Raw genomic sequence first — 18850 nt, forward strand, 5'->3', positions numbered from 1 at the left:
AGGAGCTCGGAGAGGTTGCAGTGCACACACCATAGTCAGTTAGTCTGGTAATGTTTTACTCTGATAATGAGATTATGTTTTGAGTTGATACTCGGAAACTATGTTATGACTTGTGATACAGTTTTTATAAATATGGTTTTAGTAATGTTTTAAAAGAAATTTTTAGTCATGATTTTGGGTCGTTACACGTATGCATCTTACCAGGTTTTCCAAACCCGACGCACTCATTTTTATGCATTATAAGTAGTGTAACCAAGGCTTCTATAATCTAGTTAGGATGTTGAGTGGAATGAAGAGATGTGCTTATAATAAGTAGTTTTAGCACCTTTTATATTTACGTTTTAAAGTATGTTTGGATATGAAAAATGACATCCTAAAAGTTATAATAAAATGAAATAACTTTTGATATCTCAAAAATGTTTTATTTAATTGGGAATTTCCGCATCTTAATTTATTAAAAGTGTAAAGAAAATATTTTAATTGGTTCTGAAGCTGAGTCAAGACGCCCCATATTAAAGTTAACATTTTTGCTTGATAGTTGAGATTGAATAAGCTTCCTGCCAGGGTTAATTTGGAGATGAGAGGGCTTGCTATCCAATCTCTTTTGTGCCCCCTATGTGATGGTGGTGTGGAATTGGTTATTCACATTTTCTTTGCTTGTGACATAGTTTATGGTCTTACGTCTTACATTACTAGATGGTGGAATTTTCTAATACGTCTTTGTCCTCTTTTGAAGATTGCCATTATTGGTTCTCTATGCTTCGGTTATAGAATTATCTTAAAGGGTGTTTGGATGTGTTGTTTTTGACGATGTGGTGGATTATTTAGATTATATAAACAACTTCTTGTTTTTTGATAAAAAGTAGAGATTGACGGATCTTTTCGACAAGATTATTACAAAGTCGTTTTTTTGGGATAATTATAGGAAGAAGGGCTTCCATAAATTGGATTGGTTGGTTCCAAGATCTAAACATTGTTATTTTCTTAATGTTCTGGTATTGATTCTTTGTTTTCCCAACTAGTTTCTTACTAGCCTGGTGTTTTTATAATACAATTACCCTTAAAAAAGATATATAGAGAATATAGAGGTATTTGGTGTTTGTGGTGTGGTTTAAAATATAAGTGATGTTTATTTATAACGGAGAAAAATAAAAGAAATTAATTAATCAAATTCCTAAAGGTTGGTAATGGTAACAAAAGGAAGAAATGGTGTTGCGAAATCGACCATGCGGGAGGGTCACCGCACACTAGATAAGTAGACGATGCAATTTTCATCCTACAACGACAATGAGATCTTACATCACAGTGGTGGTGTACATTGGATGATGTATACCACTATACCTACGAGCCTTAAGTTGGACTTAGAACTTAAAATATGTTAGAAATTTGGGGGTTTCAGAGTGCTTGAAAAATCCGAGAATCGTGAGATCACTTTCAAATTGAAGGATTTCAGTGGTACTCCCAAAAATTCAATTGGATAAGACTCATAAAAGATGCAAGAACACAGAAGAAAATTTATTATGATTTTCTATGTACTAGAAATAATGACCAAAAAACGAGATTCAACTTCCATGTATGAAAACCACCAAAACCGTCCCAAGACAATTTTAACAACCAACACCGAACTGTCTCTAAAACTGTTATAGAATCAGGTTCTTAAAAAAGGGTAAAAAACGGGTTAATTTGAGAAAAATAGAATTTTTGATGCATTTTTAACAAAACAACGTAACCCAAATAAAAATTTCAACCAGAGGTTCTGCCCCTTGGACCCCGCTACCAGGGATGGTGCCTTCGGATTCTCGTTTGTTTAGACTTCGCCCTTAAATAACAGTTTATTTTGAATCTTGAACAAACTCAAACAAACGTCCACCCCGCACCACCAATTCTTATGTAATGTTCTTCAAGATTACATTTCATCAACAAATTAATCTATTATTTTCAAAAGAAAAGTTGCCATATAGTTGTAGTTGTAAATTTAGTTACCAAGTTAAAAAATAAAAAACCTAAAACCCTTTCATCAGGAAAAAAAAAAATAGACAAAACTTCAAAAATGGTCCCTGTGGTTTCCAGAAATATCAAGTTTAGTCCCTAAGTTCAAAAAACCTCACAGATGGTCCCTGTGGTTTCAAAACTTTTAACAAATGGTCCTTCCGGCTCACTTCGTTAGCATTTCACCGTTAACTCATTTTTTAATAAAATATTGCAGGGGTAATTTCGTCATTTCAGTTGTAACCTCTTCTCTTTAATATGAAATGATTACTTGCTTGCACATCACTACCCGTCCCTCTCCCAAGAAGATAACCAGTTACAGGTTTAGTCATCGGGTTCATTCCCATCGTAGAAGCAAGAACAGAAATTGGGATTTAGGGTTTTAAGCTGCAGAAATTGCAATGGTGCTATCAATATGGTGTTTTCGAGAAAAATTTGTAACCGTGGAGGACTTAGGAAAAACATACGGTACAATACTACAACAAAACTTGTTTTTTCTTGGTCTATTGTGTTGACGTAAGGAAATCATTGATTTTACTCTTTCTTTTTTTTGTGTTTACAGAAGGTTATGAGAACTATTTCACGTTGAAGATACACTACAGTGGTGTCTTCACCAAAGCACCTGGAAGGAAATACGTTGATGGTGTTGTAGCATATGTAGATTATGTTGACACTGATTTATTTTCAGTTCATGAGCTTGACGACATGGTTCGAGAACTAGGGTACAAAACTGAGCAAACCCTTTACTACCATTTCTGTATCCCTGAATACCCTTTGGACTATGGCTTAATGCCTTTAGGTAATGATCAAGATGTACTTAAAATGGTATCATATGTCCCTAAACACAGACTTATTAGGGTGTATATTGAAACTGGTCAGACAAGGGTAGGTAGTTATTACAAGTCTCCTTCTAAAGTTGTTATTGAAGAGTTGGAGCCTGATAGTGTGTCACCTGAAATGAATAGAAAGAAACCTTGTAGGAGAGAAGCAGGCTCATGTAGTAGAAAGCTTGATCTAAACAAGTCTATGAACCCTGATTATGAGCAGTCACAAGTGTTAGATGTTGATGAAGGCCATGATTACTCAAAGAGTATTCTACCATTTATAAGGTCACAAGGTAAACAAAGTCATGTCATTCAAAAGGAAGTGGTGAATCATGAAATTGAAACTCAAGAAGAAGTGATCACTAGTGCAGTTGAAACTGAAGAACAATTGGGAACTTACCATGTACAGGAACCAAGCTGCCAAGCTGATAATGGAGCTAATACTACAACAGTTGATGACTATGAACCATTTGTAGAGGATTACTCACTTTATGCTGATTATGATGCTGAGTTTAATGTTCAAACTTCATTTGAAAAACAACCAGAAGTGGATTATCTAGAGGGTATGGTGAGTGATGATAGTGGAGATGCTTTCTACTCTGAGAGTGGCCATGGTTCTGAGGATAGTGGAGATGATTCTGATGACAGTGAATACAATGTGGATGAGTCTAACATACAATTTGATGTAGATGTAGACATGAGTGAATTCCATAATGCTGTTGATGTAGATGAACATGGAATCTTGAACAATCATTCAAAAGATGATGGGATTGGAGTGGTTGACTTTGATAATGAGTTGGAAGTTATTGCCACTGATGATTATCAATTTGCAGGATTTCATGAAGATGATAGGAAGAGACTGCTAAAAGAGTTGAGTAAGTCAAGTACATGCTCACATGGAGAGGTTCATGTTAAACCATTTCAGATTGGTCAGGTCTTCAAAACCAAGGTTGATGTTAAAAACTACATGAACTCACATGCTGTAGCAACAAGGAGGTCTTTATACCTAGCCAAAAATGACAAAATCCGGATTAGGGTGAAATGTAAAGGTGTTGTAAGTAAGCCTTCTACAGGAGTTGATAGTGGTGGGCCCTCAACCAGAAGTAGGGCAAAGTGCAAGGGTAAAGATGTAATTGCCAATAAAGGTACATGTCCATGGGCAGTCCAAATATCGAGGGCTAATGAAAATCAGGATTGGTTGGTGAAAACAGTACAGGATGAGCATAAATGTTTGCAAACAAGGGCGGTTAAAGCTTGCACTTCCAGATACGTAGCAAACTTAATTGTTCAACAAATACAGAGTAACCCTAAAATTCCAGTGAAAGCTTTACACGAAGAGTTGTGCAAGAAACTGGAGGTAGGAATGTCATTGCAAAAGGTCGCTAGGGCAAAGTCAATGGCTGAGCGTATCATTAGTGGGGACTACCAAGTACAGTATGGATTTTTGAGGGATTATGTGTTGGAGCTACTCAACACTAATCCTGGTACAACAGTTAGGATTGATGTGTATCCAGAAACCTCCCTGTCTGTTACCACAAGAACTTTTAGAAGAATATATGTCTGTTTAGGTGCATTGAAGTTAGGATTCAAATCTGGATTAAGAGATTTTCTAGGTCTGGATGGTACTTTCATGAAGGGCCCTTACCCTGGGCAAGTGTTAACTGTTGTAGGGTTGGACTCAAACAATGGCATATACCCTGTAGCATATGCAGTGGTAGAGACAGAATCAACAAGTAGCTGGACCTGGTTCTTGGAACTGTTAGGAGAAGATCTGGATCTGGGACCAAATTCAAACTTTACCTTCATTTCAGATAGACAAAAGGTGTGTACCACCTAACTTTTTTATTACCTTTACTAAATACATTTGGTTAACTAATGTTGATTACATTGACTTTTGTTTAGGGAATAATACCAGCAATGGAGAAAGTATTCCCTAGTGCAGAACACAGGTTCTGTTTGAGGCATATCCAGGAAAACATGAAGAAGCAATGGAAAGGAAAAGACTTAAGTGACCAGCTTTGGGAGTGTGGTAGAGCAACAACAGTCAATCATTTTAACAGAGCAATGGATGAGTTGAAGAAGATCAATGCAGAGGCTCATGCTTGGGTGTCTAAGATCCCAGCAAACACTTGGGCTAAATCTCACTTTAGTGGTAAGTTTCTAGAAATTTATTGAGAATTGTTAATCTTCCCTTTTGTGTGTTTACTATATGTCTAATTGTCTTCTGTTAATATATATATATTATTCAGGAAGGGCACATACTGATTGTTTGTTGAATAACCTTTGTGAGGTATTCAATTCAAAGCTAGATGAGGGATAAACCTATTATCACTTGCTTAGAGTATATTAGAGAGTATCTCATGAAGAGGTTATGTGTGGTGCAAAAGGAAATAGATAAGTGTGAAGGACTTCTAACCCCTACTGCAACTACACTGTTTGAAAAGATTAAGGCTGATGCATCAAAGTATGTGGCTAAATACAATGGGGCAGGGAAGTACCAAGTGGCAAGCACATGGCAAGACCAATATGTGGTAAATTTGAATGATCACAGTTGCAGTTGTAGGTTTTGGGAGATTACAGGTTTCCCATGTAGACATGCTGTTTGTGCTATATGGGACAAAATTGAAAATGGTGAAAATGCCCCACATGTTGATGAATGGGTCCATCCTTGCTATAGGTTATCAACATGGAAAGCCATGTATTTCAACAAAATTGATCCATTGAATGGACGTACAATGTGGCCTAAAAGTGACTGCCCATTCACTTTACTTCCACCAAAACATAAGACACATGTTTGTATTTAAAGTACACAAAATATATAGTATACATGTGAACATGGAATGAATTCAATTTTAACTATAGTATATCAACATGTGTAGGTTGGGAGGCCTAAGAAGAAGAGAAGAAGGGGTGTTGATGAGCCAAACAGCCAAGCTGGTAGATTGAGCAGGAAATATTTGGCAGTCACTTGTTCAAAGTGTCATAACAAAGGGCACAATTCCAGAACATGTAAAGGGCAGGGAGGCAGTGGTGAAGTTGGAGGAGGCTGAAAATTGACTTTTTAGTGGTTATTAGGATGTTGGTGTTGTAGGTATTTAGAAACTTATGTAATGTGTACTTGTTTGAAGATGTGTTAAGAACTTGAAAACTTTGCATGTAATGGTGTGTATGCACTTTTTGGATCATGGTTGTGTTAAGAACTTTATAACTTTGAATGTAATGGTGTGTATGCACTTTTTGGATCATGGTTGTGTTAAGAACTTTATAACTTTGAATGTAATGGTGTGTATGCACTTTTTGGTGATGAATTAATATGTTTTGTGTACTACCCTTCACTTCACAGATCAATTAATAACAATGTACATTTGAATTGCAAATGAAAACCATCTTCAAGATGCAATTACAATACACTTAACAATTACATTTCAAAAACATTCAAGAAATTGAACAATGAACTATAACAAACTACATTCCATTACCATTACCATTACCACTGCATTACACATTAATCTGATACATAAACCAAATACAACACCACCAATTCCAAAACCACCTACATAAACTGAAAGCAAAAAAACCCTTATCCGATTAAAATAAAAAAAAACCCTGCAATGGTTACAAACCAAAAACCAAAACTCCATTACCATCCAAACCTTCAGAAGATATTTAGAGATTAAAATAATACCAAAAAAAAAACACCCATGAACAAAACAACATCAGCTGGTAGTTCCACAATTCTGCAGTTACAATGGCGACCCTCTCATCCAATCGATTCATTGATCTTATCAAACCTGGAATCACCACCAATGCCCTAGCACACATAGGGGGATCAGACCATCGAATGAAACCACATCTTTTACAGTTCCAAAATTGCCTTCCAGGGTTACGATCCGTCCATGAAGTGATCTTCGTTGCTTCATTCCCACATCTGCAAGTCACCATCTTTGAATCAGAAGCGATTGGATGTCGTGAAGGGTGCAACGGTCGAGCAACAGTGGAAAGGAGAAGAGATGATCGACTGATGAAGCTAAAGGATTTGCCCAAAAATCGGACATGCAATTTCTTTTAAAGAGAGGAGGTTACAACTGAAATGACGAAATTACCCCTGCAATATTTCATTAAAAAATGAGTTAACGGTGAAATGCTAACGGAGTGAGCCGGAAGGACCATTTGTTAAAAGTTTTGAAACCACAGGGACCATCTGTGAGGTTTTTTGAACTTAAGGACTAAACTTGATATTTCTGGAAACCACAGGGACCATTTTTGAAGTTTTGTCAAAAAAATAGCTATCATTTCATGGAAATTCCGCCTTACGACGTACCCAAGACGACTAGGGTTTCATTTTGGTACAAGATCTTCTTTCCTCCACGATTCGCCTACGGTAACCTCTTTGCTAAACCCCAAATCAAGCATTCAGAACCTCGAATCCAACCATGGCATCCCGAGAGGGAGATCCGGCGTTAGGCTATTTGACTCGGAAGGAAACGGAGGTCAAGCTTCCTCGACCAACTAGGGTTAAGAACAAAACCCCAGCTCCAATTCAAATTACAGCGGAACAGATTTTACGTGAAGCACGAGAACGTCAAGAAGCTGAAATCCGACCACCGAAGCAGAAAATCACCGATTCTACAGAGCTCGCAGACTATCGTCTCCGTAAACGTAAGGAATTCGAAGACCTGATTCGGAGAGTGCGGTGGAACAAGAGTGTGTGGGTGAAGTATGCCAAGTGGGAAGAGTCTCAGAAGGATTTCAATCGAGCTAGGTCGGTATGGGAACGAGCGCTTGATGTCGATTATAGAGACCATACAATGTGGTTGAAATATGCCGACGTTGAGATGAAGAATAAGTTCATCAATCATGCAAGGAATGTCTGGGATAGGGCAGTTACTTTGTTGCCGAGGGTGGATCAGCTGTGGTATAAGTATATTCATATGGAGGAAATGCTAGGCAATGTTGCAGGTACTTCAATCGTGTTTATTACTTTACTTCATATTGCTATGCTTAATTCCATATAATGGTATGGCTATCAGTATGTTAGCTGCATAATTTCTACATAGATAAAAACATTGAAAACTTTGCTTTAGAAACTGCTAACTCTCTTAAAAAGTTATTCATTATAAACTGTAATTGCTAGATTGGTACTCATTGATGATTACTTGTTGCACAACTTACATCGGGACTTATTCATGACTACATAGATAAAATCATTGAAAACACTTGGTTTATAGCTCTAAGCTGTAGTAATGCATCAATTAGCTAGTCCATTTATCCCTTATTATTACTGTGTATCACCCTGTTGTAAAAATTTATAGCGAAGTATGAAAGCCCATATGTTTCTTTAACTTCACTGAAATTGAAACCCTGGATTTCGATTTCAAAAACTTACACATATCATCAAACTTTTCACAGGTGCAAGACAGATATTTGAAAGGTGGATGGGGTGGGAGCCTGATCAACAAGCATGGCTTTCATACATCAAATTCGAGTTAAGATACAACGAAATTGAAAGAGCAAGATCCATCTATGAAAGATTCGTCCAATGCTTACCCAAAGTCACTGCATGGATTCGTTACGCCAAATTCGAATTCAAAAATGGCGAAATCACACGAGCAAGAAACTGTTACGAAAGAGCAGTTGAAAAACTCGCAGACGATGAAGAAGCCGAAACTCTCTTTGTTGCATTCGCTGAATTCGAAGAGAAATGCAAAGAAACAGAACGCGCGAGATGTATTTACAAATTCGCCCTTGACCACATCCCAAAGGGAAGAGCCGAAGATCTTTACAGAAAGTTTGTAGCTTTTGAGAAACAGTATGGAGATAGAGAAGGAATCGAAGACGCCATTGTTGGAAAGAGAAGGTTTCAATATGAAGAAGAAGTTAGAAAGAATCCATTGAATTATGACTCGTGGTTTGATTACATCAGACTCGAGGAGAGTGTTGGGAATAAAGGAAGGATTCGGGAAATTTACGAAAGAGCCATTGCGAATGTTCCACCTGCTGAGGAGAAAAGATATTGGCAGAGATATATTTATCTTTGGATTAATTATGCTTTGTATGAAGAGATTGATGCACAGGATGTTGGAAGAACACGCGATGTTTATAGTGAGTGTTTGAAGCTGATTCCTCATAAGAAATTTTCTTTTGCAAAAGTTTGGTTGTTGGCTGCTCAATTTGAAATCAGACAGTTGAATCTCTCTGCTGCACGCGCTGTTCTTGGAAAAGCAATTGGAATTGCTCCTAAAGATAAGGTTCGTTTTAAAATCATTGAATCAAAAGGAATTGTAATTTACTTTTTGATTTTTTTAAAAAAAAAATATATATTATTTAATAAATTTGATTAAACAGATTTTCAAGAAATACATCGAGATCGAGCTGCAATTAGGTAATATAGATCGATGTCGAAAGCTATATGAAAAATACTTAGAATGGTCACCTGAAAACTGTTACGCGTGGAGCAAATATGCTGAGCTGGAAAGATCTTTAAGTGAAACCGACCGGGCCCGCGCTATTTTCGAGCTTGCAATCGCACAACCTGCACTTGACATGCCTGAATTGCTATGGAAAGTAAGCAAAAAAAAAACACTCGGTATTAAAATATTCATAAAAATGGAATTGGATGTTTATTAAGTAACACGAGTTTGACTTTTGCAGGCGTATATTGACTTTGAAATAGCGGAAGGCGAATTTGAAAGAACAAGACAGCTGTACGAGAGGCTTTTGGATCGTACAAAGCATTTGAAGGTGTGGATTAGTTATGCAAAATTTGAAGCTTCTGCCATTGAAGAAGAAGAAGAAGATGAAGAACAACAGCAGCAACAAAAACATGATGATGAAAAGAAGAAACTTTGCATTCAACGTGCCAGAAGTAAGCGATTAACAGGCATTTTTTTGCTATTTTAAAAAATGATTATTGTAATGGTTTATTTAATTTAATTTTTTTGATCAGGTGTGTTTGAGAACGCGATTAATTACTATAGGACATCAGCCCCTGAGCTGAAAGAGGAGAGGGCTATGTTGTTAGAAGAGTGGCTGAACATGGAAAGTAGTTTTGGTGAGGTGGGTGATGTGGGATTGGTTCGGGCTAAGTTGCCTAAGAAGTTGAAGAAGAGAAGACAGATAGAAATGGATGATGGGCCTACTGGGTATGTGAAAAAAATTTGTTTCATTATTATTGTCAAAATTGGAATCATTTTCTGAAATGTTTTGTAAAATTGTAGGTATGAGGAGTATATTGATTACCTGTTTCCGGAGGAAACACAGGCGTCCAATCTTAAGATCTTGGAGCAAGCTTACAAATGGAAAAAACAGAAGATTGTTTCAGATGATGAAGAAGAAGAAGAGGATGATGATGATGATATGGATGATTAGTGTATCTCTCATTTTCTTTTCTTTTTTTGTTGGATTTTGGTTATTTTTTTAAGCACTTTTGCTTGTGTATCACATTTTGTCCCTATTATGGAATTACTAAATTTGTAATGATAGTAACTAAAATGAATATCATATTTTTTTATATAATGTGACAAGGTTAAAGATTCTTATTAGTTCCTGATGAACAAAAGATGAAATCCACAAAATACAGATAAAAGACGTATAGGAAGTTAAGTAAAACAAGTAGAACCTAAATATTGTTGAAATTAGAAGGTTAAAAAAGGAAAAAAGTAAAACAGCAGGGGGTAAAAGCATCATGTTTGAGGGAATATAATGAGTGGTAAAATCTGATTTCGTACAGAAATTAGAAAACTATAACAAAATTACAGCTGGGTCATTATTTTGACCCAATCACACAAGAACACCCACTCAGACGAATACAACAATCCGATGTACATGGAGCCATCTAATTCCGATTGCAAATTCATAAAATCAACATTCCGTGTCTGAATCTCCATCACTGTAAATCACTATTTCCTTCCCCCAATTACTCGGAATTATTCTCCGATGGCGGCATCGAAGATTCCGTCAGGTGTGGTGTCCGCATTTGCTCTCATCTTCGCCATCGCATTTCCCGCCGCCGTTCACGGCCAGCCTTTGGCTCCGGCGCCAGCACCTACCAGCGACGGTTAGTTTTCAATTTCATTATTCATTTTGTAATTGCCTTCTGCATTTTTCGCATCTGCAATTGCCTCTTGTGTTCGATCAAATGCCCCTGAAAGGATTTAGATCTTTTATTGCAAAATTATTCATCAATGGTAGCTGTCCAAGTAGTTGCCCATTCATCCCTCACACGATTAGCTAATAATATGGGCGAACCAGAAATTTTGGTTCTATAACTTTACCGATCAAGCTTTTGAGTTTTGATCTCTATGATCCACAAATCAAAATGATATAAACGAACTCAACCTAAACACATTGAATCAAAGGTTAAATACCGATTTAATGATCATGATATATAGATCATTACATTAGAACTGTCTTCTATGTTGTTAGCCATTTTTTTTTATTAGCAAAGGGAAGAATGACCAAAATGTCCCAAAGACTGTAGCTTGCAAAGATAGGAATAGGACAAACAAGTCTTTTTAGCACACTTGGTTTACATTTCGTAAAAGCATTGTTTTGATGAGTAAGTAGATTAGATGAAGATGATTGCTTGAAATCATGTTACACCCATTTTTCTTTGTTTTTGTTCACGCATATGATGCTACACATTTTGCGTTTAAAATGCATACTTGATGCTATAAAATATAAATTTGTGGATGATTTTAAACAATTCCTGTTTGGAAATTTTCATTAATGGGTGTGTTAACTTATTTGGGATTTAGGGACATCAATCGATCAGGGGATAGCATATTTGTTGATGTTGGTAGCATTGGTGCTCACATATGTCATGCACAATCTGGATTCCCCATTTACAGTTATCAGCTGAATGCAGGAAGAATTTGATTTATTATTATCATTATTGTTATTGTATGTTATTTGAGAAGAAGAGGAGATTATGACTAGTGATTTTGTAAACTCAAGTTGTCAAATCTGTTTGTAGAAATCCTTTCAATAATCGAACAACTAGAAGCCAAGAGAGAAGAGCATCAGGAGTTGTTTCTTTTTTACTTAATAAGTTAATCACTTAATTTAGACATGAATAAATGTTCGTCTTTTATTGACTCAATCTAGATAGAATAGTTTAAAGTGTTAAGACACAACTCTTTTAATCATTTCCCTTACCATTTTCTCCCACTCCCATGATTAAAATTGTCATTTAATTTTATTAAGACGGTTTACTAGGTCTAAAAAAGAAATATACTAACACTTTATTGAGACAAAAGTCATTATCTATTCACCCATTACTTATACAGAACTTACTAGGGAAAAGAAAGAAACAACCACAAGGTCTTAACTGAAGAAATGATTTCCCCTTATTATGAATCATACAAATTTGCAAAATTCAAGTAAATCTCATCAATAGTTTCTCATTTTTCATGCGTAAAGCATTGAGAATGTATGTAGCTTTAGAATATAGATCCAAAATCTTGTGTGATGAATACAAATACAATGGTTCAAACATTCATATTAATTAAAAAATCATCTCAATGAATCATGTCTAGTTAACGAAAACAAGTGTCAGCCCTGTTTTTCAGCAATGTTGTGGGTTTTTGCTTGTTTCTCTTCTGCCAGTGAGAACTTCTTCACTTTCTGCATGATAGAGGATGAAGATACATAACTTAATCATGGTGCTCAAACTTAAATCACAATGATTCGAATGTTAAATTGAATACGTTCCTATGTATTTATCAAACCCTATAGATGTTACGTCAACACTGAAAAATGATGAAACTAGGCAGAAAACACTGCGATCTAAATCCAATTTCTATTCCGAAAAACCGAAAGGGAGATCTTACCTTGTCTAGAACGCATTTTCGTAGGGAATTCAAGAGCGCGATGCATTTCTCTTGATCGAAAGATGAATTGGTGACGCAATTGAGTAATTCCAACGCTTCTTGTCCGCAAACAGCTTCAGATTTCTCCATCTTCACGGAGTTTACGAAGTTTTAGGGGTTTTCCGCTTCGAAGAACACTATACAACCGACTTAGGAGCGTAGGTGTGGGGTTTTGACTTTTGACCATACACCACAATAGGCGACCCCGGTGTAGTTTGAGTTTCCACGCACTATATTATTCTTTTCACTAGATGTATTTTAAATATATTTCTTTAAAGCATTTTATATTTTAGGATATTCACAAAAATAGTCATAAAAATGAATAATGTTTTGAGTTTCTGCAAAAAAAAAAATCATGTCCTAAATGTCCAGTTTCGGACTAAACTCTAAAGGGAAATAATGTCCAAGGATACAAAGATAAGATGAGATTTAAAGTGTTCGGGAAACTGTTATTCAAAAAACCTTTAAAAAAAATACATTTCAAATGTATTGTCTCTAACACAGATTAAACATAAAATGTATCAGTCTGACATTTCACTAAGTTGTCATGACTAATTCATGGTCAACTACTAAGTCAGCCTTGCAACATTATTCATCATCAAATCCATTGGTTTGTTCTTAACAAACATCAAAATCGAAGACAATAGTTTTTTTAAATACTCATTTGCTCTGTTACAAATGTTCCAAAAGAATTCATTTGAATGTTCACATAAAATCTGATGATGTTTCATCAAATAAAACAAATCGACTTAGGTTCACTCAATTATAAGAATCGTTTGGAACATGTTTCACTTCTGGAAACTATTTTTTGAAATGAAATCAATTTTCTTTATTTGCACAAATCAAAATAAGTTGGGACACAAAACGTAAAGAAAGTGCTTATATCAAATTCTTAAAGCATTAGATGGTATGTTGAAATCAAGTCCTCAATGGAATAAAAGAATTGTAAGGATCCAAGCCAAATTGCATGCTTTGTATAGAGGTGTATCAAAAGTAAGAACCCTAATAAATGTACTATATTTCTCTTTAATATATATCAATCAAGATCATATAAATTTGTATCCCAATAATTATCAAAGCAACTAAATGCATTAATTCAAAACACACATTAGGCTCCATCAACCAAATCTTATATTAGAACAATACAAAGAACATAAATGTTTTCTGATTATTTACGAAGTACTAATTCTTTAAGCATAATTAAAATATAATAACTTTGGGTCGATTAATTTTAATAGTATTAAAATGAATGAAACCTCATGAAAGTACTTTTTGACTTTCTTCAATAATATTTTCAATTTTTTTTAAATGTTTTACTAATTTTTCATCTATAAACATGAAACTTCCAAGAGAGATTCAGGATCTTTCTATTTCTTGTCTGCTTCTTGCATGTGTGAGTATTAATTAATTGTAGAACAGTAGAAACCACAGGGATCGGATCCAAACAGTAATTTAGTCTTGTTGTAAAAAATATGAAAAACTGGACCTAAAGTGCCGAAAATTGCAAATTATAGGAACCAAAAGTGTAATTTTTGAAAATTAAAATTTCAGGGACCAGAAGTCTAATTTCGGAAAATTAAATCTACAGGGACCAGAAATGTAATGCATTCAAATTAAAAACAGGGACAAAAAATGTTGTCCCGGAAAATTAAAACGATAAGGACCAAAAGTGTCGTTTTCTTATTTCCTGATTGCAAATTAAAAACTAGATGGACCAAAACTGTAATTCCGGAAATTTAAAACTACAGAGACCACAAATGTAATTTATGCAAGTTAAAAACTTTAGGGACCAAAAATGTTGTTCCGGAGAATTAAAACTGTAGTGTAGGGACCAAAGTGTCATTTTCTTATTTTCTGCAATGTGAAGGTTCCTTTGTTATGAATGCAGGGGAGGATATGGATCCATTTCTTTTATTTCGGTTCTTGGAACAGAGCTGGACACATCCAGATTGGTGATTATATTAGTTTTTAGAAAGAGAAATTAAATATCTTTTTATTTTTTACTCCTATAAATCCTCCTATCAAATTAAATAGTAACATGTGTCATATTAATATGGGTAAATGACACAAAAAACACTCTTTTTACACAGAAATTCGATTTTGACACTGTGTTTTTTTTTGTGTCAATTTTGACACTGTGTTTTTCAATTTGTTACAATTCTGACTACTTGACCGGTTAACCAGGTTGCATGCTGACGTGGCATGATGACGTGTCAGTTTTGATGACGTGGCATGCTGACATGATATGCTGACGTGTCAAAATTGAATTTTTTTCTCACAAAAAACACTAAGTTTTCATTTTTTTTTGATTTTGACACTACGTTTAATTTTTTCTTTCAACTTTGACACTATGTTTTTTTGTTCCAAATCGAACATCATTTTTTCCAATTTTGTTCAATGTTGACAATTTTCTATTTGAAACCGTATAAATATTTTTTTAATACATTTAAATCATATAAATATGTTTTTTGTTTCATTTAAAAACCATAGTTTTGTATAAATACATTTTTTTTACACTCAAACCATATTTTTATGTATAAATATGTATTAGCTATATAAAAATTGTATTTTATATTAATATGCAACTTTAAAATGTGTTTGAAGGTTTATAGGCGTGTAGTTGATCAAAATTTGGATATCAAGTTTGCAACCCATCAAATTTTTACATCTTATTAGAAGCTTATGGTTAGTTTGATTCTCATGATATAACTAATGCTTTGAATGTAAGAAAAAAAACACCTTGTATTTCAATAAAAATGTGGTTTTTAAACGAAAAAAATATGTTATACGGTTTAAAATGTAATAAAAAAATATATTTATACGGTTTCAAATGGAAAATAAACAAAATTGAACAAAATTCGATAAATGATGTTCGATTGGAACAAAAAAAACATAGTGTCAAAATTGAAATAAAAAATTAAACTTAGTGTCAAAATAAAAAAAAAGTGAAAACTTAGTGTTTTTTGTGGAAAAAAAAAATCAATTTTGACACGTCAGCATATCATGTCAGTATGCCACGTCATCAAAACTGACACGTCATCATGCCACGTCAGCATGTAACTTGGTTAACCGGTCAAGTGGTCAGAATTGTAACGAATTGGAAAACACAGTGTCAAAATTGACACAAAAAATAACACGGTGTCAAAATCGAATTTCTGTGTAAAAATAGTGTTTTTTGTGTCATTTACCCTATTAATATTTTAGAAAATAGAGAAATGTGAAGGATTATTATTACTTATTATTACTAGGTGTGAGACCCATGAATTACATGTGTTTATTTAAAAAAAAAATTAAATATAAAATTTTAACAATTTGAAAAGTTTGAATTTATAAGAAAAATGAGAATTTTTTTGAATTATTAAAATTAATAAGACTTTAATGTATTGAATACATTACATATATAAACCATTTATAATAAATACCTTACATATATATTACCTTACATATTACATGTGAAATTTTAATTTAATAAAATGAAAAATATAATAAAATGACAAGTGGAAAATAGAAAATTTAAAATTTTTAGAAAATGTCATGTATCCAAATGAAGGAGAAGAGAACATATGACAAAAAAAAACTTCATTTATTAGAGTAGATTTACCAGATTGTAATTAAGTTGATGGATGGTTTGTCAGAGACTTTTCTTTTGTAGAAACATTACTAATGCATAAATTAATCGTTAATATTGTCGAGTGTCCTAGTTAAAATTGTTGAAATTTCAAAATAAAAAATAAAAAATATAACCTTATTTTGACAAATAGTTAAGTAATGTGTTACTAGATAACAAACATTTTATTTGATAGACAATGCAACCACAAAGTTTAAAGATAAAGCAAAAAAGAAAAAAAAAAAAAAAAAAACATTTAACAAAATAAGATAAGGGTTGGAAGAAAAGGTGCACAAAAGCGGTCGCAAACCAGTCTAAACTGTTTTTTTTTTTTTTTTTTCGATTTGTTTTTTTTCACGTCATTATTCTTTTCAATCCGGACTTATTTTAGACAAGTTCAGTCTCTCACTCTTTATATTCAAAATTTTTGGTTCAGATTCATTTCTGTTTTTCTATGTATAACCGTTTGATCCGATAAATATATATTACTCCAATACAAAAGTCTTTAAAGAAAAATATTAATACATATATAACGAAGATGTTTTGAATTTAATTAAATAAAAGTTTTTTCCTGGTTTGGGTCGGTCTGAGAATGCCCTAATATTTTTTGAGACCTCTTTAGAAGAATTAGGTCTCTTTTGGTCTTGACCGGTCCATATCTTTGGGCAACCCGGTTTGGTTTTAGATCGGCTATGTATGCCCTTTCGGGCTTTCGGCACCTCTAGACTCGTCCGCATTGGACTGATGTTCAGTAGGCATGAGAATCAAGCCCAACAATAAATGAACTTCTTTTGCAAATTACATCTTCAGTGACCAATAGACCAAGTAACTGGAATTGGACTCGGAGCAAAACTTAAAAGTAAAATCAGTGCAACCATAAAATACACTCATTATCTCATCCAAACAAGTTTTGGTATCAAAGTCTAATCCAATCAATCTTTTAAAAACCGGTTTGAACCGGGACCCAGGAGAAAAAGCGGTTTAATTATCATCGGTTTTACGTCTATTTCTGAATCGGATTGAACTAACCGGTTTTTAGAAAAACCCGGTTGAACCGGTCAAAATAAATCAGTTAAACCGAATAAAAATACATTGAAAATAATCGTTTGCATAATAAACATTAGTGATTTTTTCAAATCTATTTAATTTTCTCTAAATAAAAACATATGGTAAATGTTATAAAGTTTTTTGATATGTTTGTATTTATCTAAAACTATATTTTTTTTCGATATTATACTTTATTCTCTTAGCGGTATTAAAATGTTTGAAAGGAAGTTTGTCCATAAGGAGTTGAGGGTTTAAATCTCAACATAAAAAAAAGTAAGACTTGGATGATATATGTGTGAATCGTTCAAGAAGAAACAGTAAAACTCGATCTCAACTCTTTTCAAATTAATTATAATCACAATCAAAAACTTTGATGAGACTATAGATTGGATCGCGAAGGAGTCGGCTGATAATCTTTTGGTGGTGTGCCCTATCGCAAAGGAGGCTATAGATTGGATCCTAAAATGGTGCGGAATACAACACCCGCAATTCATCGGTGTGAATGATTTTCTCAACTTCGCAGCTGTATGGGGCAATTGCCTAAGGAAAAAGGAGAAGGTTATGGTGGTACTGTATGCCATTCTTTGGTTCATTTGGAAGACTAGAAACAACAAGATATTTAAAAGGTTATATACCAATTCGGCTAAGATTGCGGACGAGGTTATCAATCATGCGTATTTGTGGTTTAAACATCGAACCTCGAAGGTGTGTTGTAGTGAGATTGATTGGATTTTCTCTCCTTTTAGCTAGAACTACGTATTTTCTTTGATTTTCATTTGTTGTACTCTGCCCGTGTTTTAGTCACCTATTAATCTCGTGATTTTTCTAATGATATTTGCCATTTCAAAAAAAAAAGGTATATATCAATCCCCCGGATTACAAGCTTTAGAGACTTGTACATTTTGACGACAAACATTTAAAAGCCTAGAAGTTAAAATAAGTAAATTAAATTTCCATTCGGTTGGAACTTGGATGAGCATGTACTGAGTTATGGGAACAAAGAGGGGCATCGTGTTAATGGTGGGGATGGACGACCATTATTAACCCCCCAACATATTTCCACGACACTTGCTTTTCTTTTAATAAATAGATCAAGTTCCAATGCAATCCTTATAGAAACATTTTGGAATCCAATATCGTCGTCAAAAATATGTATAATAAAAAGGGGCTTGTTTAAGTTAGGCTAAACCAAATGGTGTGGTAATTACGATTGCACGATTGCACCTAGTCAGAGCCGATTCAAACATATATGGGGTCCGGGACTAAATGAAAAAAAGACCCCTTAAAAACAAATATAATAAAGATTCAAAAAATATCAGTTATTCTTCGATATAAATACGTTCAATTAGCAATAACAAGAAATTCAAATTGTTTATCTATTGAACTAGTTTGAGTTTGAATCAACCTTAGACCTTAAAAGTCATTTAGATAAGATTTTTTTTATATATATACATTATATATCGCATAGTTTTTGGGCCCCCTGGAGACGTGGGCCCTGGGCGGTCGCCCGGGTT

At 34.2% G+C, this 18850-nt stretch overlaps 2 protein-coding genes across 2 annotated transcripts; both read left to right on the forward strand.

Annotated features, from left to right (window-relative positions):
- The first annotated feature begins 7127 nt into the window (after positions 1-7127).
- Positions 7128-10354, forward strand: LOC111918776 (uncharacterized). Its single transcript, XM_023914399.3, has 6 exons — positions 7128-7772; positions 8223-9061; positions 9159-9377; positions 9465-9678; positions 9760-9955; positions 10031-10354. The coding sequence occupies exons 1-6, from the start codon at positions 7247-7249 to the stop codon at positions 10179-10181; spliced, it is 2145 nt and encodes a 714-aa protein (XP_023770167.1). The 5' UTR covers positions 7128-7246; the 3' UTR covers positions 10182-10354.
- A 199-nt stretch (positions 10355-10553) lies between these two features.
- On the forward strand, positions 10554-11833 carry LOC111918777 (arabinogalactan protein 41). The gene is made up of 2 exons (XM_023914400.3): positions 10554-10869; positions 11570-11833. Exons 1-2 carry the CDS (start codon positions 10749-10751, stop codon positions 11671-11673), a joined length of 225 nt encoding a protein of 74 aa, XP_023770168.1. The 5' UTR covers positions 10554-10748; the 3' UTR covers positions 11674-11833.
- Positions 11834-18850: the final 7017 nt, after the last annotated feature.

The sequence above is a fragment of the Lactuca sativa genome, chromosome 6 (genome assembly GCF_002870075.4).
Source record: "Lactuca sativa cultivar Salinas chromosome 6, Lsat_Salinas_v11, whole genome shotgun sequence".
In the NCBI taxonomy this organism is placed as follows: Eukaryota; Viridiplantae; Streptophyta; class Magnoliopsida; order Asterales; family Asteraceae; genus Lactuca; species Lactuca sativa.

Coding starts and splice junctions, on each gene's coding strand:
- LOC111918776 (XM_023914399.3), top strand. CDS start 7,247: ATGGCATCCCGAGAGGGAGATCCGGCGTTAGGCTATTTGACTCGGAAG. Junction 9,378..9,464: donor TGCCTGAATTGCTATGGAAA/GTAAGCAAAAAA, acceptor TGACTTTTGCAG/GCGTATATTGACTTTGAAAT. Junction 9,956..10,030: donor ATGGATGATGGGCCTACTGG/GTATGTGAAAAA, acceptor GTAAAATTGTAG/GTATGAGGAGTATATTGATT.
- LOC111918777 (XM_023914400.3), top strand. CDS start 10,749: ATGGCGGCATCGAAGATTCCGTCAGGTGTGGTGTCCGCATTTGCTCTC. Junction 10,870..11,569: donor GCCAGCACCTACCAGCGACG/GTTAGTTTTCAA, acceptor TTTGGGATTTAG/GGACATCAATCGATCAGGGG.